At 43.3% G+C, this 24,039-nt stretch overlaps 2 protein-coding genes across 6 annotated transcripts in view; one reads left to right on the top strand and one right to left on the bottom strand.

Moving 5' to 3' along the window:
• The window catches only part of CALML6 (calmodulin like 6), a 196,199-nt gene extending 187,338 nt beyond the window's left edge, over positions 1–8,861 (top strand). For all 5 annotated transcript variants that reach the window (XM_034753031.1, XM_034753030.1, XM_034753027.1 and 2 more), the window contains 4 exons: positions 1,608–1,782; positions 1,959–2,103; positions 5,436–5,536; positions 8,486–8,861. In XM_034753031.1, coding sequence (XP_034608922.1) covers positions 1,659–1,782; positions 1,959–2,103; positions 5,436–5,536; positions 8,486–8,532 — 417 coding nt within the window. In that variant the 5' untranslated portion in view covers positions 1,608–1,658 and the 3' untranslated portion in view covers positions 8,533–8,861. The remainder of the gene's footprint in view (positions 1–1,607; positions 1,783–1,958; positions 2,104–5,435; positions 5,537–8,485) is intronic.
• Positions 8,862–16,543: 7,682 nt separating this feature from the next.
• TMEM52 (transmembrane protein 52) lies at positions 16,544–22,888 on the bottom strand. Its single transcript, XM_034753022.1, has 5 exons — positions 22,629–22,888; positions 22,026–22,069; positions 20,972–21,016; positions 18,262–18,431; positions 16,544–17,647 (listed from the first exon to the last, which is right to left on the bottom strand). The coding sequence occupies exons 1-5, from the start codon at positions 22,680–22,682 to the stop codon at positions 17,328–17,330; spliced, it is 633 nt and encodes a 210-aa protein (XP_034608913.1). The 5' UTR covers positions 22,683–22,888; the 3' UTR covers positions 16,544–17,327.
• Positions 22,889–24,039: the final 1,151 nt, after the last annotated feature.

The raw sequence follows: 24,039 nt of genomic DNA, 5'->3' as shown, positions 1-24,039 counted from the left end.
TGATATGGCTGAAATGTTGTAGGAAGGGTATCGGCTGGGTCATGCAACAGACCATGGCTACATAACATGGTCATCATCAGCAGGGTTTGAACCTGTGACCTACCGCACCAATCGCTACCATTTGAGCTATAGTAATATTGTCTTTAACTATGAGTAAATGGCAGGATGTTGTAGTCTCTGAGGCCAGCTACTTTAGAGAAACAAGACAACATTCACTCAACCTCTCTGTTACACAGAACTCAGAAAAATAACTTCCCAGGCTGGGCTGCTATAGCAAGTAGAAAGTGTGGAAAGCTTGTTACCTTGTAATTGACAATCTCTGTCAGTGAGGAGGATATAGTGCTGCTTTTAAGTCCATAGACTATTTAAATGGCTTGCTGGTTGCAATGACTGAAGGTGGGCTACCATGATGGAGAAAAATTCAATACAGTCAGGAAATATGTCGGACTGGGCACTAATCCCAGGGACTTCAGGGTAATAGAGAATGCAGTGCTGGCTTTGGGTACTTCACTATGTTAGGGAATAAAGCACTGACTGTTTGGATCAAATGGAGCCTCCATCTGAACCACCCTGGATATGGTGCAAGACCAATTTCCAGACTTCCTTTAGAGAGGATCTAGATATGCCCCTAGCTACTATCCTGATAGAAAGGCTCAGTGGATAAACTTTCTGTACCGGGGGGGGGGAGGGGCGGGGGAGGGGAGGATGGTAAAGAGAGGGCAGGAGCAAACTCAGTAAGTGTTCCCTGCTTACCTCCCCTTCCCCCACCCCATCCCCAGTCAACTATGAGCAAGTTAAATATAGACCCAACACTTCTCTGGGGAGCCAGATGTATGAACTGATCAAATGCCATGAATCTGTAGCAAAAACTCCAGTCTCCACTCTGCTGGTTGGCAGGAAGATCTTCATTTTCAAATCTTTAGTGCTGGTCTCTGGGCTCCTCTTACAGTAACATATGCCAGAGAACAGTCTTTTAAAAGCCATGTGAGCTCTTTCTCCCATCATGGCTCCTTTGAAGAATCTGGGGCTACCATTTAAAAAACAAATACCTGAACACTTGTAGACAGCAGCTACCTCCTACAGCTACCAGGCTGGCCTCAGCAGAAAAAGACCATCAATCATGTTCTTATTCTCAAAAGACCAGCTAACTTTAACCCCATCGTAACATTCCCCACTCCCTGTTCTAATCACTAACAGCACTTGGCACTCAAACTCCCACTCCTCACTTAGGCCATGATTCAGGATTGGAGTAACATGAAATTCTTTGGATATTGGAAAGCAAGCTGTCCTGTTTGATAAATGGTCTCTGATGGCCCATATTTTTGGCTGGTCTGAGGGACCAGTGACCATTTCAAGAGTCCCAGCTTTCAAATGATGTATAGAATAATGTATTTTTCCTATCACTGGTGCTTCATGAGACAGCAGACCACAAGAATCACATTTGTTAGAATATTCTCCTGCACATACCCTGTGTTCTGTGCTTTTAGCTTAGCCCCTTGCCTGATGACCCTGCTGGATGTGTTTCCTCCTACACATTGCTGAGCACATCTAACTAGAAAATTATTGGAAGCTGGCATGGACCTTTTGGTTTATTCCTTTCCACACAGGCTGAGACACTGACACCAGAGCAGATAACAGAGTACAAAGGCGTCTTCGAGATGTTTGATGAGGAGGGCAATGGGTTAGTGAAAACAGATGATCTGGAGAAGCTTATGAGCTTGATGGGAATCAACCCAACCAAGAGAGAGCTGGCGACAATGGCAAAGGAGGTGGACAAAGACAGTAAGAACCTCCCCCGGTCCTATCTTTTACTATATTTCCTACCTTGAAACCAGTGTGTTGAACTGCCCAGGTTCTGTGGTTCACAAGAGGAATCCACAAGGCAGGATAGATCTTAACTAGACTGCTTCTCAATGACTAGCATGTTAATGTACCCTAGTGCTTTGTTGTTCTTTTAGATAAGGGCACCTTGAACTGCGACAGTTTTCTGGTTTTGATGGGCATTTATCATGAAAAGGCTAAAAACCAGGATGAAGAGCTGAGGGCAGCATTCAAGGTTTTTGATAAGGAACACAAAGGCTACATTGATTGGAATACACTCAAGTAAGTAGCAGTCTTCCTGAAGGTATGAAAATATGGGCCTGGTTCTGCATGATGCTGAACATACCCAACTCCCATTGACTTACTAGTCAGGAACAGGCCATGCCTTTAAAGTAGGAAGAGGAATGCTGAAGCTTTGGAAAGGCAGAACAGGTAGTGGGATCTCAACACCCAGCCAATATCTGAGTTTGCCACTGGACTCCAGATTGACAAACTGACTGATTGAGACCCTGAAAATTGGATTTATCTTGATGTTATTTTACTGTCCAGTTGAGATGTTCCAGACAGGATTTTTTTCCCAACTGTTCAGTGTTTCCAAAAGATCAAGGTCCATATATCTGAATTACACTGACATCCAGATCTACGAAAGTTACATTCCAAAGAACACATGATCAACTGCAACAGCAATCAGAGCTGGTGAATAATGAAAAAAAAATTCTCATGAATCTTCATTCAGATTTTTAGGTTAACATGTTTAGTCTATGTTTGCATGACTTTTTATCTTTCAGAGACTATGCTGGCAAACAAGTTTACTGGTAAGAATGTCGGCAGAAACAGTGAATTTAAGTCAAATGTGGAGAGACTATTTTCTGAAATTGTGAAATCATATTGGAAACCTTAGCTACCATGCATAAAACAAAGATACCATGTGACCGATCAAACCATTCAACACAGCTCTAAGATGGAATAGTAAATGAACAAACTAGGAACCAAGAATCATCCACAGAAATTATTCTGTTAATCATTTAAAGAAACTAACACATTGAAGAAAAATCTTTAGGCCATTAGCAGACAATTCATGAACAGAAATTAGTCAAATAAATCATTTGCTCAGCTCTAATACCAATGAACAGTCTCTAGACTATGTCTTCAGCAGGCATAAAATGACATCTCTCCATTGAAGCTATGCTGATTTCATCAGCTGAGTTTCTTGTTCTTTGTATTATCAACAACATACAAAACTAAGAATTAACCAACACGGTAAGAACAAAAGAAAAAGGCAACAATAAAAGAAAAAAAGAATAAAAAGAAAAGAAAAAAATTAAAAGATTACTTTATAAAAGTAGCAAATGTTTCTACTCTTCACTTTGAAATTAGCCTAGATTTCCATATGGATATGAAAAAGATATTTATTATACTGGAAAAGATTAATGCATTTAGCTAACTTAAGGTTAGCTAAATATTCCTCTGGTTAACCAGCATTAATCAAGCTCCTGTTCATACATGTGTAAAAAAGGAGGCATGTAGCTTGGAAATTCTTGTGTTTATCATTCAGACACAAGGTTCCAGACTGTTTAACATCCTCAGAACTCGGTCTTGCTACGGAAAGAAAACAAACATTCTTTAATTTAAAAAGCCTGGGATTTGCCTCAAAGCTTCAAGCTACCAAAGCTGGCAGAATCAGAGGTGCTACGCAGTTTGTACTACAGTAAGTTTCAAGAGAGCTAGTGCAGGCTTCAAGCTCCTGCAGAGTCCTAAAACAAACCTTCATTGCTATCCATTCAAAAGGAAATGAATACATTAACCATAATTCCACTGGAAAAGCAAGATTGTTCTGACTGTTCTACCCTTTCATGGGCACAGAGCTAGGACAATCAATGATTTGGCCAACAAGGCGAGAAAGTGCTCAGCACCCACTTGTTTCCCATTTTAACACTAAAGGTCAGATTTTCCAAAGATCTCAGCAGGTTGGATGCCTTTTTTGTGCTGGGTTCCTTTGAAAATCTGGCCCCAAGAGAGTGCTGACCACTTGGAAATCTGGCCTTGAATTCCTTGGGAAATCTGGCTTCAGGCCCCAGCCTGTGCTGTTCTAATGATTTCTATTTCCCCAACTCACATGATGTTTCAGCAAAAGAAAAAAAAACTTTAAATATTGCCTTGACATTATTTCAGCTCAAGAGTGAACAGTGCTGGTGCCTGGGGGGGAGGGATAGCTCAGTGGTTTGAGCATTGGCCTGCTAAACCTAGTGCTGGTGCCCTTATTCCCCTCACCTTTCCCCCAAGGACAGGTTTCAGAGTAGCAGCCGTGTTAGTCTGTATCCGCAAAAAGAAGAACAGGAGTACTTGTGGCACAGGAACACTGCTTTGAAGATCTTTCATGATAGTGAGCTTCTCTGACTGCTTTGGTCTGTGTGCTCTGATGATGGAAATGGCCTCCCTGACTTTGAATTACGCACCAAGCACATGGCAGGCACAAATCTGATTGCCTGTATGCATTTCACTCAGCAAGCAGAGCATAACCAGATGGGATAGGGGCAGTAATATCCAGCACGCTTTTGTGTCCTGACACATACAAGATACTAGCAATCCTTACAAAGCTGCAAGAGCCCCAGGGACACCTGGATAAATGTGTGTGTTTACTTACATCTGCTAAAGGTAAATTAGGTTTTCTTTCATGCTGAAAGCTGGTGTTAGCTGTAGTATGCCCATGTCTGCAGATACACACTAATTCTGGATCTGAGAGTTTGTGATTGGCCAGTCCAGGCTTTATTTAGGATCAGAATTCTCAGACTCATGGGCTAATACCATGGGTGAGATTTCAGGAACTATTTTTCTTCACTAAGTGGGATCACAACATCTCAAGTTTCTGTTTGTGTTGGGGTTGGAAATAGACAATGCACTAGAATAGACACTGTAAGGAACAATCCTAATCCAGACCGCTTAATAGGCCTTTACCATCTCTCACTTGTGTGATACTGTGTGTGGTCACCTGAATGTTTATTTCCATAATTCTATGCAGGTTTTCCATTAGAATATGAACAGAGTACACCATAGGTATGGGCAGGGCCGGCTCCAGGCACCAGCTTACCAAGCAGGTGCTTGGGGCGGCCACTTCAGAGAAGGGCGGCACGTGCGGCAATTCGGCGGACAGTCCCTCACTCCTGCTTGGAGCGAAGGACCTCCCGCCGAATTGCCGCCACAGATCGCAATCGCGGCTTTTTTTGTTTGTTTGTTTGGCTGCTTGGGGCGGCCAAAATCCTGGAGCCGAACCTGGGTATGGGCTAATGATTAAAGTAGGGGATTGGGAATCAGGACTTCTGGGTTTAATTACTTGTTTTACCATTGATACACTTTGAGATTTTCAGAGGTGCTGATCACTTGCTACGCCCATTCATTTTAATTGGAGTTGTAGGTGCTCACAACTTCTGAAAATTAGGTCATGTTTGACCTTGGCCAGGTCACATATCCAATCCATGTCTCAATTTCCCCACTTGTAAAATGCACCTAAATACACCCACCTTTGAGGGTTGACAGGACGAAGTTCATATTTGCAAAGTGCTTTGAAATTCACCTAGGAGGGGCAAAGTATTGCCAGATTTGGTCTGTATTTTTAGGTATGTACTGATGAATGCTGGAGAGCCACTAAATGAACAGGAAGCTGAACTGATGATGAAAGAAGCTGATAAGGATGGAGATGGAACCATTGATTATGAAGGTATAGTATCCATACACAAGACTCCTTAGCAAATGAAAGGTGCACTACTCCCAAAAGCCTCTAGTCAGCAGTCTTGGATCTTTCTTGCCTTCCTCAGAAGCTTTACCCATGGGAGTCACCCATTATGACTAGGTAGGTGTATTCCACACAGACAGTGTCATGCAACTATGAGAGGGATGTGTGGTCTAGGAACATAGGGCTGAATTCTGATGCTGGCTTTGACACCGACTCTCTCTGTGACCTTGGGAAATTCACTTAACCTCTTTGTGCCTGAATCTCAATGACTTTGTGTGGCCCTCCCTCCCCTTTTTCCTCCTCTCTCCCCCCGCCACCCAAATGAAGATAATATTTTCTTGTCTCTTAGGAGGGTTTGTGAAGGTTAATTAGAGAATGTTTGTGAAATGGATTTAACAAGATTTTAAAAAGTGACCAATGATTATGATTGCCTCAGTTTTGGGTACCCAACTTGAGACACGTTAAAGGGGCTTGATTTTCAGAGGCTGGGTAGTCAGCACTGTCTGAAAATCAGGCTCCTTTAAGGTGTTTCAAGCTACGATTCCAAAATCACTAGTCACGCTTGAAAAGTTTGGCCTATGTGTGTGGTGTGAGTTCTAAATAGATGTGACTTCAGGGCTGATAATCTAGCACCTTTCACCAGCACTAAATTAACTTTAAAATATTCATTAAGGAAACCAAACTCTCCAGTTAAGTAGTTCTTCTTGTAACAAGAAAAATGGGGACTGAAGTGCACGAACATTCATTTATATAGCAGAATTCAAAAGGATTTGTCTGCTCCTCCAAAATAATTTATCTATATGACATTTACAGTCTGTGTGAAACCATTTTTTATTTCTGTGCCTTCAATCTTCAACCTCCACAGAAATCTGCTGCCATTCCCAATGCAACCGGAAAGCACTGGAAAAATATCTGTTCATGATTTGGATTGACATTAAAAGACAGGTCAATAAGTGGTTGAGTTTAATGCAACCACATTGCATTTTATCTGACCTTTCAGCAGAAGGCAGTAGAAGCATACAGCAGAAAGAGATCCCAATATCAACCCATTATTGATACATTAGTCAGACTTCTTGGAAAGGGTTTGGATTTGTTACAGAGATTTTGGATGTCTCACTACACTGTCTTTTTATTAATATAATATTGCTTTTAGAAATTTAATATTTCTCTGTTCTCCATTAGAAGATGAACAGAAATTTGTTTTCATTAACAATTTCCTAATAATACTGAGTCCTTATACTGGGTAGCTCTTTAGAAACACAGGTACAGTTGCACCAGTTCAGACATGTGTCCATTATCCTTTCTGTCAGTGGCTGGCCCTAGCTGCTTCAGAGGAAGGTGCAAGAAATCCCATAGTTCAGCAATCTGCCCATCAAATGCCTTCCCAAACCTCACATTAGTTAGAGGTTGGCTTGGGCCTTTAAGCATGTGGGTTTACATTCCTTTTCATCCTTGGGATGTTCTACAAATATCAATTAATCCCAACATCAAATTACCTCCATTTTATAGATACCTTCACAGTGATGTGCCCAAGGCCAGAAAGTGAGCCAGGATTAGAGCTTGGGAGTTCCTGGCTTTCAGCCCTGTGTTTAGACCATTGGACCACATTCCTCTCCTTAATATAACCACCTGCTCCCTGCCCTAACAACCACCATCCTGCTCCTCCTATTCTGATGTCTTCTTTCCGGATTTCTGGTATGTTCGTTACCATCTCAAGCAGGCCATTGTGGAGCAGAAGGAGGTAGGGAAGGAGGCCCTCCAACTACACAAACAGATGTACAAAAAGAAAAGGGGGTAGCAGAAGGGCTTAATGTACAAAGTTTAGATTCAGGTCTGAACTTCCCTAAGGTTTGGGAAAGTCCAGATGCAGGAGTTCAATTCAGGCCCAACTCAAACTGCTTTTATGTCAACATGTTCCGTTTCTACCCCCATTTGCCACAATGTGAAATTCCTTGTTTATCACAGATGTATGTTGCCAGTGCCTGGGGAGCACTTTGTCTGGGAGAAGCAGAGGCAAAGCAGGGGTGAGAGGCTTATCTCTAACAATAGCTGACAGCTTAATTAGCTCTTCAAAGTTCATTACAGCATAGCAGAACTTGCCTTGACAGCACCAGCTTGGCATGAGCCATTTTCTCACTGAAGAGCCAGAGGGGTAAAACTGAAGTCATCGGGGCTGCGTTGCTGCTGGTTTATTTTTAAATGCTCTGGCATTTCATTTGAGGTGCTGTGTAACTAAGGTTCTGTCAGTTTCACACTAACAATTCTCTTCAGGTGAGAGCTGAGCAGGCAAATTCCCACTGAAAGAGGGAGGCAAGATTCTTGTGAGATGTGCAAAAGAAATTGCTCATGCCATTCTTTAACTAGAAGGGAAAATATTGCAGTCTCAGAGGCAGCCCTCCCACTACACTTAGCCAATAAAGACTGATTAAAAAAAATTTACCCAAGGCAATTTAAAGACTCCCACAGACTCCAATGGCCTTTGGACGAGACCCTCATTTTTGCTCTGGACTAGTGATTGTGTCATGACACTAAAAAACCTACTACATGTGCAAAGATCCCGGTAGGGCTTGTTCTCTGCTGTCATCACCCTAGTGACTTCAATGGAGCTGCATCAGAGAATTTGCCCCACGGTGTGAGCATAGAGCTGGGAGACAAGGATGCATGTGATGTGAGGAAAGTGGGGATCCCCTTCAACTTCTGGAGCAAATCACAACCTTTGGAAATTCAGATTTCAATGAACAAAGCACTATTCAGCCAACAAGAATCCATCTAGAGTCCCTGTGCTTCAGGCCCATCTTGCTGAGTGAGCATTAGAGAAGTATCCTTCAGTGCTCCTTGCCTATCAACCTGTGATGAACCCACTCTATGGCTTGTGCCAGCAGCACAAGTTGAGGCTAATAAATCCTGCCTTGTCTATGGTTCTCTCCCTCTCAGAGTTTGTGGCCATGATGACTGGAGAATCCTTTAAGCTTGTTCAGTAGCGTCCTGCAGAAGAACCGTATCCTTTGTTACAAAGATCCTTCCTAGACACTCTCACCTACAAGGGCTGCAGTTCTTCTCAAGATGCTGTGATCTGGAGATGTTTCCGAACACCACTCATACACGACCCACGTCTGAGTAACTTCACCTGGCATTCACAGCAGGCGGAAGCTACAGACCAGACCAGAGCTGAGAGACTCCTCTCACAGCAGGTGTAGAAGCTCTTGCAGGACAAATTCAGTTATACAAACAATCTCTTGTGGGCCATGGAAATCATACAAGAGCCATCATTTATGTTTATTAATAAACTTTATACAGAAAGTTTTTCCAATATGGCTTTAAAGAGTCGTGTGAAAGGAACATAGCGTACTTCGGAAAGGAATGCATGTGCTCACTTCTCCTGTATAAATCATTCCTGGGACTGAGAATTGTTCCCAGGTCCACACCTACTTTTATGCATCTCAAAAACAGTTCACACCTTGGTTAGAAATGCCTAAACTTCACTTCTGCACAGTGGACTAAATAAAGCTACCCGAGGGAGTGCCTGAGAACATGAGTCATATTGCACTGAATTTCAAGCTCACAATAATTCAGTGTTTCAAGTGGGCTTGGAAAAACAGTGAGGAAACCTGTGAAATGATGCAGTCGGGGTTGGGTAACAGATGGAAAAGCCTGTAATGCGGCAAGCTGATTCTGAACCAGAGCATAGCATACACGGGGAAGGGCACTGGACTTGCGGAAAGCAGAGGGAATCCTTGTAACACTGCGTGTCTGTGCTCCAGACTACAAGTGGGTTAAAGCAAGCTATCAAGTCAGGAGAAAGCACTGGGGAATTGGTCCGTCCTGGCACAGGTGCTGTTCATTGTGGGCCAGATTTTCAAAAATATTTAGGCACCTAAAGGTGCAGATGGCACTTTTGAAAATCTATTTGGTGCCTATCTGCCACTTTAGATCCAAATACCTTTGAAAATCTGTCCGTTTGCCCCTATATTTTAGAATGAACTAGAAGTTATTTCTTCTAACCTATCTGTACCCTCTTGCTCCATAAAGCTTTTTAAATTTAGAAGACTTACCATTCAACTCTTGCTGAGGGGAGGAAGCTCATAGGACCTTTGGCCAAAAGCATATGCTACCCTGTGAACTGTACATAGTGCTTATTTCTGCATAAGAGCTAGGACTCTTCCTCCTGCATCAGGTTATTGAAATGAAGTAGTCAAGTGAAGATATTCACCTGAAGACACACACTCAAGAGGCAGCAGTTGTGGTTTTGGACTATATTTGAGGAACATATATGTTGCAATGGTTTAACTAAAGATGTGATTTTAAACTGATTTAGTTAATCTAGTGCAAACCCCTGTGCGGACACTATTATTTCAATTTAAACTAGATTTATTGCAGTTTAGCTTAAGTCGATTAGGAATCAGCTTAAGCTAAAACAGCAATGAGCCACTCTTAACCAAAATAAGAGTGTCCAGTTTTTAAACTGATTTGATAAACTGTCTCAACTCTCTTATGTAGACCAGGCCTAAACAAATACTATCTCACAGGCAGGAGTAAAACTGAGTTCAGTTTGCAAGGGACACAATCCAGTGGCTTTTCAGAAACCATTCTTTCCATGCTGATTCAGAGACCTGAAGAGCGAGGTTTTTTTCTGGCATCTACAAAGCTCAGACATCATTGAAAATATGATTGACAGTCTTCTTTAGCCTATTATACATTTGCATTGCAGTAATGCCTAGAGGCCTCAGTCAGGGATCAGGGCCTCCTTGTCCTAGGGTAATTATGAATTGGGTTCATAGTATTTTCCATAGCACACAGCCCTCCAGTACAGGATAGTTCAAGCAGGCAGCGTACACATACCCATAGATGTCACAGAGGCTTCACTTTCATCCACAAAGCACTGTCCAGACCAGTCCTTGTCTTACTCCAGCAGCCGCCAATCACATCCTCAAATGACTCAAGCTCACCACGCTTGCTTTGGTCAGTGAGAAAATGTGACTTTTTTCTACCAGCTCTGAGACAACATGAAAAGCTCACACAACACTCATCTCATGCTCAGCAAAGGATCCCACTAGATCTCCTGCACCTATATGCTCTTCTTATGCAACAGCAGGCCTTCACTCCGTTCCAGCAATGCAATCACAGGAACATTTCTCTAGAGTCCACAGTCATCTCCCCTCCTTAGGAAACTTTCCCTGTCCCAATCACTACTAGTCTGAACAGACCCTGTGTCCAAACATGAAGGACTCTCTCTTATTCCTAATATCTCATATTTATTTACTAGCTTAGTCTTTCCTTTTAACCCTCTAGAGCTCTCCCTTCATTCACCTCTTAAGTAAAATAAGCAAATATTTTTTCAAACCTATCTTTATGTTGATTTCGAACAAGCACAGTTCACTAGAGGGTAATTCTTTCCCTAAGCTGCCCTGGGGAAATCCCTCAGCTTCCTGGAAACCACCAGCCTCCCCACCAGACCAATTATTATAGGATAATTGAGAGCAGGCTTAATATTTCTTCCCATCATGACCACAAACCTTCAGTGGTGGTAACTTCCCAGCACTTGTTTGCTAATAAAGCCTCCTATGCAGTACAGGCTACTGGGTCTTTTGGGGATAATTTTACTTGCCTACTTCACAGGGGTGTTGGGAGGTATCATGATTCAGATGGTGCCAGTCTGTACCATAAACAAGCACAAGTTGTCCTGGGCAGTGATAGGAAGTGCCTTGCTAGCCCTTTGTACCTCGGCAATGGGCAGCAGATTGAAGCAGCAGGGGGACCTCTCACCTTGCCAGCCAAGGAGGCTGGGGGATCTGTGGTGGGGGAGCTGCACTCCCCACTTGATCACCTGGGAATAGGAGCTAGAATGTGAAATGAGTTGAGCGATGAGAGGTAGGCATCAGTCCTACAATATGAGCAGGCCCCAGCATCTGCACAGAGTCCAGCAGGTCTCTGGTCAGGTGCAGAGGTTCATTTGCATACAGTGCATTGCAGAATCAGGGCCTTAGTCCAGTTGGTAGCCTCCATATCACCAAACCTCCAGCCTGTTTTGGCAAGTCTCAGCAGCAATACCTAGGACTGAAATGGCTGTAGAGACTGAATACACCTGAAAGCATCACCCTCCAAATCAGACTTGAGCAGTGGGGCAGGATGGGGCAGTTTGCCCTGCCTGACCTACCTCAGGCAGTTCTATGGCCCATGCCCATAGAACCTGAGCACCCGCAGTCACTACTGTATTTATCTTTGCAACATCTCTGTGAGGCAGATCCACAGGAGCCAAAGTGAGTAACAAGAGTGGTGGAAGATGGAGATATGCCCCCTCTCGCCTTACAATAAAATCTGGTTTTAACTAGGACAATTTCACAATGACCAGAATTACAATTAGCACATTGCAATTCATTGTGTAACGTCCTGGGCACATGTCATCACATCCATGTACCTCATCGGGACTCTAGGACAGGCAAAAGAGACACACCAGAGGCTCCATCAGGTTTTACACTAATCCCAGTGCAGAACTTTTGAGAGTTTTAGCCTGTGCTTCCTGAATACAAGCAGAGTGCAAACACAACCAATAACTGTACTGAGAGTAAAAAAATTTTCATTTGAAAAATTGGATGGAAAAGGGCCATTTTTTTCAACAAATGTGCTGAAAATGTCCATCTCTTTTGAAATTTTCCAATTTGTGAAAAAACAAAATCTGAAAATCCCCAAATTTGGAGGGCAGGGGAGGGGTATTGTCAAACCAGCTCTACTCACTACATACCTTAGTATCGCATCTCAGTGCTTTGAAGTAAGGAGCTTCCCCTTAACTGCATCATATTACATTGAATCTCTCTGTATAACAAGAATACTCTGAAAGTCACTACAGTATCATTATTGCAAAGTGCAGTGTTTGGGACCATTACCTTAGCACTGTTTAAAATGGGAATGTATGTAAGAGTAACAGCAGATTTTGTAGATAGAGGAGGCTGTGTTGTAGATGGGTTGTGAAAGAGGCAGGATTAATTTATGCAGCATTTCAGAACTCATGTAGCTTTCTGCAAAAATAGCATTACGTGTCAGTAACCATACTCGCAAGTTAGAGTGAGGATGAACACTGAATTCTGTGTCAAGTTCCAGTAGAAAATATGCTAGCTGCCTGCCACAGCACTGGCAGGGGAGATATGATACTCATTGTACCAGCAAAAATGTTGGCAACCACTAGAGAGCATCAGTTTCCTAATCAGAGCACAGTTATGATATTAAAGTTGCTAACTTAGCACCCCCACCAGAATGTGCCTGCTGCTGCCAGGCTTGAGGTTGTAGACCTTGGAGATTGTTTGTGCAAAGATCTTTCACCAAGGAGGATGGCAAGCTTGGTGAAGGCAAGACTGGGCTGTGAGTCATACTTGCTGAACCTAGTTATTTTAATAATGTCTAGCTCTTATCTAGCACTTTTCATCAGTAGAGCTCAAAGCACTTTACAAAAGAGGTCAGTATCCCCATTTTACAGATGGGGAAACTGAGGCACAGGGAGATGGCAGCCCAGATCCTCAAAGGTATTTTAGGCACCTCACTCCCATCAAAATGAAAGGAGGATCTAAGCTGAAGTGATTTGCCCAATTCACCCAGCAGGCCAATAATACAATCCACACTTCCCAGACAAGCCAGCCTGCTAAACTAATCCACTGAGCAAAAGACAAGTTGCACAGGCCAATGACCAGGCTGGCTGGGAGATCACTAGTCAACACAGGGGTTTAGCATTGGGGGAACCTACTGAGGACTCTCAAAATCAATTGACAGGCAAGGAGGATGTTTAAGAACCTTGTTCCATCAAGGAAGTCACGAACAGTGGCCTTGGACTCAGGAGACCTGTGTTGATTTTCAACTATGCCCCTGGCCTGCTGGGTGACCTTGGACGGGTCCTTGTAGCTCAGTTTACTCATCTGGAAGATAGGGATAATGCCACCAACCTCCTTTGTAAAGAGCTTTGGAGACCGACTGATAAAAAGTGTGATGAAAGAGCTAGGTGTAATTCATAGTACTATTTCCCCCTCTCCCTTTGGAATCAGACATACTGGACTTTCTCCATTTTAATCAGGAAAATGTTAGGTAGGGCAAAACTAAGTAAACAAACAAAACATTTTAACAGTTCCACAGCATTTAGGGCTTCACAGATGTCACTTTACTTAACAGCAGGAAGTTACACTTGTGGTGAAATGCCAGTGCAGGCACAGCCAAGATAGCAAACAGTAACTGCAGTGTATCAAAATTTGCTCTAGAAAAGTACGGTGCAGAAAAAAGGAAACTGCAGAGATAGACCCCAGGCTGGAAAGCACTATGGGGCCTACTCCTATTTCTTTTGCGGTCTGCAACCAAACGAATTCCAAGGACAGCAAGATCAGGCTCTTGCTCTTTGTTATGTCTGCAGCTAAGTAGAGTCAGTGATGTGGTCTGTCCCTATACCATTTCATCTCCAGCAGGGAGGAATGTAAGTTGAGCAACAAGGCTACTTGGGCAGCAAAGTATGTCAGTGAGTCAGTGGCTCGTGATCTGAGAAAGGCAGTCCCAACCACACTGAGGTACCAGGTGCAGTTCAGGGTCTATATCATCATTTCCCCTCATTAAATGTCTTTTGCAGCAGCCTTAACTCAGTCATTAAGTTCCTATTTGGGCTGGAATCACAAACAAGTAACTTCTTGTGTTTGTTAAGTTTGCTGTACAAAACACCCCTAATTACTTCAGCCAGCAGAAGAGTGTTCCATATACTCATGAACTCCTGTTACCAAACACCAGGACTTCTGGGCCAATTTGCAGATGTGCTGAACCAGGGACAACTCCACTGAAGCCAATGGGAGCTGCAAATCTAAAGTACAACTCCTCTTTGGCAGCCCTTGTTCATCCAGTACCATCACAGGTGGCAAAAGCAGGAGTGGTTTTTGCAAAGCCAGGTACAAATGTTAGGAACCAGATTCCAGCTATTTGGTTGTATCATGATTTTCTTCTCTTTCAATCTGGTCTCAGAAGGCTCCTCATCCCATCACCAGGGCAGAGTAAGACTTAATTGAGCCTTCCACAACTCAGGCCAAAAAAAAAAAAAAAAAAAATCCCACAGAAAACGGTATCAGTTTTTTCTTTTTTTAAAAAATAAATGCTAAAAGTTGAATTCCCTGGCGTGGTAGGTTTGTGTTAAAACTACCACTCACTTCCAACCCCAGCTGAGCCTCTTTGCTTCTAGTACAAGTCAGACTAGTCACTAATTCCAGTCAGTAGGGAGCTTAAAAACAAAATGTCACCAGTGAGAATAGGGCTAGGAGGAAAAAAAAAAAAAAAAAAAAAGTCCAAGGGCCCAGCCAAACACCTTTGTCAGAACGGAAATACAAGTTTACACATCACTCTTCCCTCCCACCCCCCTTTGTACCTGCACTCCTTCACCTGAGAGTGCAGATGAATGAATGAGAGTCCCAGGAGTGAAATACCAGCAGAACTGGTCTCTGTTGTAATTCCAGAAACTAGATAAAAATAAACCCTCCCTAGAGAACAAGAATGGAAGTGGGAAAGGCATAACACCCACGCCACCTGCCATGGTCCCTTGTCACCTCTCAGCTTAAATGGATAGTCCAACCTGAACCCCATCTACAAAGACCATTCCCCTCTAATGAAAGGCTGAGCTCACAAGTCTGAAAGCTGGTGATGGCTAAAGGAAAAACAGGAAACGGGAAAGATGACCTGCATTCCAAAATAAAGAATTTTTTAACTGAAGCCAAGGCTGCTTCCCTTTGTGCTATGCATCTAAGTAGCGGTAAACAGCTTTCCAGAGCAGTGCAATCATAGATTAGTCCCCACAGAGCAGTGGTTCATTCATATAGAAACTGGGGATGTTTTCCCCTCTAGGTTTATTTCCTGGCACTGCAGCTTCCCTCACAAAGAGGATATTTTTCTGCAATAAACACACATTTGCTAACTATGTCACAAGGACTTACTTACCTTTGAGACTGGTGTGGCTTCCCCTCCCTTTTAACCTTGGTCCTATGCACTGTTCTGATAAGTTCAATCACTGCCAATGTGTAGGGCTTCAGTTCTCAAACAGCTACTAGATGGGTACTGGAAATGCTTACTGATGGGTAAGCAGCAGCAGTGCCCTATTCCAGTGGTCTCCAAACTTTTTTGATCACACAACCCTATCAGTAAAAAAAATTTTGAGCACGCACCCCCTGCTGCCCCGGCTCTATCATTTTTGCCTAAGCAAAAAAAAAAAGACGCTCCGACTCCCGCCCGAACTGATGAGGCAAAAACAAAAAACACCCGCTCCTCCTGCTGCGCATCCCCAAGGATCACCCCACTTTGGAGACCACTGCCCTATTCAATGGGGCTTTTTGCCCAATACAGTTGTTGCAGCTGTGAGTTTTCCGACCTTCATCTTTTTCCTCCTCCTGAGGGCACTTTACCCTTTTTTCTAAAAGATTTTGTGCACTCAGTTTCCTCCCTACAGTTGCAGTAAAGAGGAGATAGAATATCACACTGCCACTGGAAAAAGTATCCAAACAATCAGAACTTATTCAAGCTCAAAGGACTAGGATTTCTTGTACCTGCAGTTTTAAGGGATAGAAGGTTTATACGGTTTCCATGCACACACAAAAATGGTTAGTGTTTAAGCCCCACAGTCCCAAGGAAATACAGTGTGGAGTTGAGCTACAGGATATGAAAGATCCCTTCAATGCTCATTTCTATTGTTCTATGCCTCACAGATCTTTCCTTGAAGAGATTTTTATTGGACACTTTTCTCTGTAACTCTTATCTTAGGTTACTTAGCTCTCACAATGGCAGATGGTTTGCTTTAAAAGGTTAAAATTTTATTTATAGTTTAAAAAAAATCAATGAAATATAAAATAAAAATCCCATAAGGTCAAGCGCTGCAGTTTTAACTTTTAACTTTTTCTGAAATTCATACTACCGACTTTTTGTGCTGACAAGGCATTCAATGTTTACCAGATCATTTAGTTTTTCAAACCCATTGGGTTCAGTCAGCAAAAAGCATGAATACTTGAAATATTTTAATAATACCAAACCATGTACAGAAGTTTCTCCTGGAGGCTAATTTGCACTGTAACTGACAAAACCAACAAGCATCGACTTCCTCCTCCCCATCTTGAAAATGATGGGTTTTTTTAATGATTCGGGTTTCCTAAATGTCTTTTCCCTTGTCTCTCCCCATCACTATGGAAATAACAATGTGCATTTCAATTCATGAACTATAGTGGAGTCCTGGGGTGCCATTTTCCTTCAGTTTAAAGAACATTCACCGTTACGTAGCAACGAGTTCAGTGCTTCAGCAATTTGCTGGACAGTTAACCTTCTCAAAAGAAGAGACAAGCTATAGAAGCTCTTGAATTTGCACTTGCTCAAGACTCCATTTCTGTCTCAAGTTTGGGAAACCTCCATCTTCTGTTCAGGAACAATGCACTGTTTGCGTCATTCTGGCATCTAATGAAGGTGTCGCTATCGCAGAACCATGCCCCTGCCCTTTTCATTGCTATATCAGTACAAGGGATTATTTTTCATTGGCAGGACACAAGCTAGCATCCATGTATCACCCATACAGGGTATTTTTAAACTGCTGTCCTCCTATTTCATTTAATACCCTAGAAGCGTCAACAAAAGATTACTGCAATTGCAGGAAACATTCCTCCCACATGACAGATCATTGCTAGGGACCTCAGATTAGGCATCTTCCCATGGTTACTTGCATATAAGATCAAACTTTTAATGTCTTTAGTACTTCTCAAGGTCCTTGTATTGCTCTATCTTCCCTCTAAATGGGCTAGAGCTGAGGTTGGCCTTGTGCTTCAACTTGTGGTTCTTCTGAACTTGGCTGTGTCTCCAGTTCACTGGCCACAGGAGCAGATGAACCTTGATGCTGATTTGGCTCTTCTGGTGCCACTGGCTCAAGGATGTCATTGAGCTTCTGGCCCACCAACACCGTCTCGATGTAGGGCTTAGCCATTTTGATGGCCTCGTCATATGAGGGTGGCAACTCCATTGCATAGAGGCTGTAGGCTGGGGGAGACATGGTGCTCCTATCCATATCCCCAAATGGAAGTGGAAGTGGGGCGCTCTGGGGGTACTGGAAAGAGCTGTACGCTGTAAAGAGAAGGCACAATAGGACTTGAACAAGTGAATAAAAGACATCTTTGTATAAAGATCTGACACTATTTTTCCAGTAAATTAGTGCATCTATAACTGTGGCATAGATGGAACCCACCCAGCCCCATCCAGAAAGCAATCAGGAAAAAATGCTTCTGTTTAGACCCATCTAGTTATTACAGTGAGGTGTCTGACATAATGGGTACATGATGTAACCCAGACACTAGGAGACTTATTAGTTGGGCTTCTACCATTGTGGTTTTATGCTATAGCTCCTGTAAGAAGCAGTTTGGCGGGAACGGACAAATGTGAGGTAGAACAAGACGGCGGGGCAAGAATGGACGTGGGAGGACATGCCCAAGGCCAGCCCATCAGAGATTTATTTGAACCTTTAGAGCACTAAACTTGCTCACTGAGCCTCTCTCTGCCTCTGTTTCCCCATCTACAACATGTGGGATGATAGTACCTCACAGGGCCTGAGGTGTTGTGAGGATTAGTTTGTGTCTACTTTGAAGATGTGAAGTGCCAGGAGTATTGCACACCCAAGTGCTAGCATCTCCAGGATTAGAGCCTGAAACACCCCTGAATAAAAGCCCCTGAAGAACACTCACAGGTCACAGTGCTGTGGGCGGTGCTATCGCCATCAACGGCAATGACTGTCATATCATAGGGGCGTCTAGGGAAGGTTTGAACTGGGGGTCTCTTCTTCCGGCAGCAGAACTTCACGCAGCTCGCTGTGATGCCACATAGCAGGAGCATGAACACTGTCAGTAGAATCAGCCTAGGAGATGCAGGGAGAGAAAAGCCCATTATTTTATTATCGATGCTTTTCCTCAGCATGAGAAAAGCCAGTCACAAAACAGTCAGTTTAATATCCCCAAGCTTTGGTGCTACTGATCACCTGTTAAACCCTTCCTGACTCAGGGATGGTGTTAAGTTAAAAAATTCACAGGCCAGACTTTCAGCTAGTGTTAGTGAGCATGGCTCCACTGACTTTAATTGAATCCAGTGAGTCTGTTTATGTGCTTAAGGCTAAGTATGTAAGTCTTTGCAGGACAAGGGCTTGTATTTATACAGCATTGCAGAAGTTTTATAGTGCAGTGTGTATCTTTGTGGTGCCATCTCTAACTGCTGTATAACCTCATAATACACAATGCCTAAGTCAGTATTCTACAGAGTAAATGAGGGCAGTGCAAGAGTTTGGACTTCAAAAGGTGCTGTTTTCCCAGCATTCCCATCTGGACTTCTACACAAAACCAGATCTAGACCTCTGAACCACTTAAGTCCTCAAAATAGTGCATAAGTGAGATTTAATGGGGTATAGGCATTTAATGGTGTATTGGCCCTGTACCCAGGGGTCAATTCCACCCAATATACCTAAAATCTAGATTTTGGTGCTTCTGGCTCCCCTCTCAAATTTAAATTCTGGAGTTTTTTCCGTTCTTGAAAGTGTTCTTGAATGAGTTAAGTGTTCTCATGAGCTAGTTAAGCAATAAGGCGTGCCAGCTGGGATTGGGTTGCAAGAAGTGCCTAGCAGTGTTGTCAAGAAAGAGACCCAAGGTCAAAGATTTAAGTATTCTCATGGTACTTTAGAGGGAGCTGCTCCAGAACAACTGACACACCAGACTTCCATGTTCTGATTCCTTCCCTCCCCAGTACGTACATCGGTCAGAAGAAGAGACCCCCAACAGTATTGTTTCCCTCCTCTCCTCCAACCAATTTAAAGGTAATACCGATAGATCAAAAGCATGCCTCCAAAATAATTCCTTTTTAGCACTCCTAGATTACTAAAGATGACAATGTAAAAGTAACCAAAATTATACTGCAGGAGATGTTTAAATTCAAACAAACTGTTTTCTTTAATTTTAATGAGAACATTTCTATTAGTATTAGAATCACACAAACATATCCCTCACCCACAAAAGCTGGAATTTGGAACCTACATTGACCAATAGCTCAAATTCCATACCACAGGCTTTAGTACTCCATGGGAATCCAATACCTTCCTTGACCCCGGGGGATCTGAACCAGTTTCCTGCACTCCCAGCACAACCCTTATGAAATTGCTGTTTTAGCAAAGCCAGGTTTCTTTTTTGATCAGAAGGGAAGTTAGATTCTTCAAAACTAATCTCTGATCAGCACCCATAAGTTCCTAGAGTTTCGGGTCATTTAAGATTACTTTAAAAAATAAAATGTAGAAAATTCAGAACACAGCAATGGCAGAACAGGAAGTAATTGATATACAGTGCTGGCTTTTACATTTCATAGTATAAAAGCTTGCTGGAACTTCATAATAAAACATTGCAACAGAGTGAGCAGAATATGACCTCATCACCAACCAATCAGATCTTCCTAGCATTCCGAGAGCTCTGAGGATAAACCTTCATGATTCCACATTTTGAGATGGACCTCTGAGGGAAGTGATGATTACTGTACACTGCTAGAATAGTGTAGCAGTTCTGAACAGCAAACTATGATACATTCGTTTTACTGTTTATAAATGCTGACAGCTGCCTTCAAGCCAGTCTTAAAGTGTCAATTAATTTTTGAAACAGTTCTGCATATCAACTCCCACTGAGAGGGTTTAGAATATTTGTAGAAGCCTAAATTAGTCCAAATGCTAAGCTGTTGTTAACACTGGCCAATTTGCACTGTATTCCCTCATTAAGTTTTATGGCGTACATCCTGACATGTACACTCTGTAGCTGCAAGCCAAGATGCATGTAGTCTGCAATATAATGGAGCGACTGATCTGTCTATTACAATAGTGTTTGCCTCTTTGTCTTCTCCCCTTTTTAAGCCATAAAATGAGCCAATAAAAAAAGGTTACCCATCAGTCAATGACAAGGAATTCAGCAAGCCGTGAAAGAAAGAACATCATAACCCAACCATCTTCTCTCCCATAAAACGGAGAGAGAGAGATAAGCTCAAGGATAAGCAAAACCTGATGCAATGCCAAGAACTGACAAGTCCACAACACTGCACTGCTGATCCCTCTCCAAGCAAAGATTCAGCAAGTTGTCTGTTTAGAAGGGGTGCACAGTGGCTTTGGATTCAAGCTGTAACATGTCAGAGTTATGGGGATGGAATACTCATCTAGGAACATGTCCCACGTTGTATGGAATTGATTACTTTTTCAGCTAGCTAGTCTGGGTTGTATTCCTCTGGCACCTTTCATTTAGCCACGTCTGCCTGTGGCTAAGTCCTCCTCTTTGATTCAGGATCAGAGAAGTGTGTCTTTATTCACCCATTCCCACTATTTATTTGTTTACATCATCTCCCAAACATCTTGTACGTTAAGTAAAATAAATCTGAACTTACCAGACATACCACAGGCTAGTCCAGTTAGAATTATTCCGAGCACACCTGGAAATGAAGATGGATAACTAATCTCAGTCTCTACGTTCAAATATTACGTTTAGTAACAAAGCAACTAAATTTCACACTAATTGCAGAGTAGAAAAGGCATTTAATTTAAGAAAATGAAGCTAAAAAATGAACTCTACTTTGTTTCATAAGATCATTGTAAACAATTTAACAGTACCTCTATTAAAGACAACTCAGATGCTACAATGCAAATTGTAAAACAAACTCTTTATTCCTAGTGATATTTCCTAGTTTCTTGGATAGACAGCTATTTAGGCTAAGAAAATTAGCCATTGAAAGTCACAACTCCCTTAGATGCATCTGAAAATTCCAGCCTAAGGCAGCTTTTTCATCCTAAATTATTCTTATAGTTCTTTTGCCATGGCTGTAATACAAACAAAAGTGCTATAATGGGAGCTGCCCTTAAATATAAAAAAGATGACATCACTTCTCCAATAGCCAAATTGCCAGAGAGGTAGAAAAACAGTATTACATTTAGCAAGTTGTATGCATTTAGTATATAGAAAACCAATGTATCCATCCAGTCAATGGGCTGTATTCACTCTTTTGTGCCATTTTAGCACAGTAGATATAATCAGAATATGAAGATTGAAGGGAGTTACTCAAAAGTTAGCTGATTTTCTAGAGTGAAGATGTTGGAGGCTGCACTTATTTTTACTACAAAAAGGAGCTCAATCCACACCCGGTGAGAGGAAAAAACAGCAAAACGGCATTTCGAAGAACAGAGTCAAGTATGAATGAAAGGATCTTTCACCCCAACCTCCTGAGTAGGTAGGAGAAAGGAAAAGAAAAGAAAAGAAAAGAAAAGATGAGCTGAACTGGCTTAATCAAATTCGTGGGTTGTTCTCCTAGGCAGAGGCTTTCCACAGAGCAGCAAAAGTCCAAGCAGCCGCCTAAATATAAGTCAGTAAAGAATTCCACTGTGCCACATCATGATTAAAACAGCTTCAGAACAATCCTTTGCCATAGCGAGAGAGCTTTTACTTACTGGTCGGGGCTATCGCAGTTACTCTGGGAAGAGCAGAGCGCTGCCTGGGGAAGGAAGGAATCAGCATCAGATACAAACCCCGAGCGTGCATAGCAGATAGCCAAAGGCAGAGAGCCCCGATTCTCAGAGGCCCTTGCTTGGCTAGCTGCATATAGGTTTGTCGTTCAATTTATAACCTCAGTCTCCCAACGCGTTTGCAGGAAGTTAAACCCATCACATTGGAAACAACTGTGCAAGCACAATCAAATATCCCCGCCGCGCTCAAAGCCCTCAGAGGGGTCCCGCCATGAACTCTGTGGCTTAAGCCAGTCTCCAGAGAAGGGACTTTAATCAATAAATAATAGCGCTTCCACGTAAAGAAACGGCCGCTGGTGAGAACCAGACACCACTGCCGAACAGCCGAGGGAGAAGGGAGACCACATGCAATGTACGTGCCTAGCTAAGCTAGCTGCACAGAGGGCCAACAGGTTTTAAAGCCACGGGAAAGTTTCTTTAGGCTGGGGCTTGTCTGCGACAACCTTTCCTCGCGAGGCGAGCCCGCAGAAAGCAGCTGGAGCGAACGCACGTGCTCCTGCCTGCGAACAAAGAGCTCCACGGACCCACCTGCAGCAGCAGTAAGCTCCAGCCCGTGCACAGCCGATGCACCTTGCCAGCCATGCTCCAAAGCAGCCGGGGGGGGATAATCGGGTCCCCTACGTCCAGAAATGCCTCCAACAACCCTGCAGAGATCAGGTCTTGTAAAGCCAGAGGAGCCCTCCTGGGATTGTACCGAGCTCTGCAATCCTCCCTAAGGAGCAGGCAGCTACAGGCTGGCTAGCTTGTCGCTTCTGGGCAATATTTATCATCCTCCCTCCTCCGACTGCGGCTCAGATTCCTCTGAAGCCCTGCCCACCAGCGAGAGAGGCCCGCCCCTACTTTTGCTGGCCTGGTTCATTGCAGCTGGAGGGGGCTGGCACTGGGCTGGAGAAGAGGGGGGATGCACGTACACGCAGCCGGAGGAGCGATTCCGCACGGCTCTGACTACGCGAGGATCCCGTGCTCGCTGCAAAAACCACTCCCCAGACCGGTTCACAAAGAGACAGCAGCATCTTCCAGCGCGTTTGGCACAGCCCTCCCAGTGAGGGTGCTCGGAGCTGGCACCTGTGACTCGGCCCCCAGGTTAAGGAATAGGAGCCTCTCCCATTTCCAAAAAACTGTCTAGTCTCCTCCTTTAAACACCCAATGGCGTCCCTGCAAAGGAATACATGTTACTTGTTCACCTCGCATGAGCCAAGCCTGAGCTGCTCTCCCCATGACATCATTTGTTTTACAAAGCTGGGGCAATCACTGGAAGAATGGAAAAGTAGAGGGGGCTAAGCAGAGGGATAGCTCTGTGGTTTGAGCATTGGCCTGCTAAAAGCAGGGCTGTGAGTTTAATCTTTGAAGAGACCACGTAAGGATCTGGGGCAAAAATCAGTACTTGGTCCTGCTAGTGAAGGCAGGGGGCTGGACTTGATGACCTTTCAGGGTCCCTTCCAGTTTTAGGAGATAGGATACCTCCGTTGCAGTCAGACCCCATCAGTGCATGGCCTGTATGATTCAGCTGCTGACAGCATGCATATACCTGCCACCTGTCTTTATTCTAGTGTCTTGTTTTAGTAGAGGACTGTAGGAATTGACTCCCTTCTTTACAGCAGCCTTCTGTCACAATGATTTTTAAAGTCTTTCCACAGTTCCCAGTTTTACTGAGCAGTTAAAGACTCACCTACAATACACAACTGATTTTTGCTGATCCCCTGGTTAGTCACTGCAGGCAGGCTACCCTGTGTGTTATGAAGCACCATCTACTGTGCCGCACCCCTTGGAGAACTTTATATGTCTTTCCCCTCTAGGAATTTCACAGATGAATCACTAGAGTTGGGAGATGGAGTATTGGCAGTGAACAATGACATATGGAATAGGAACATAAGAATGGCCATACTGGGTCAGACCAAAGGTCATACTAGCTCAGTATCCTGTCAGTGGCCAATGCCAG

Source organism: Trachemys scripta, chromosome 19 (genome assembly GCF_013100865.1).
Source record: "Trachemys scripta elegans isolate TJP31775 chromosome 19, CAS_Tse_1.0, whole genome shotgun sequence".
NCBI lineage: Eukaryota > Metazoa > Chordata > Testudines > Emydidae > Trachemys > Trachemys scripta.
The sequence above is the reverse complement of the archived record's forward strand: the minus strand, read 5'-3'. Positions and strand labels throughout refer to the sequence as shown.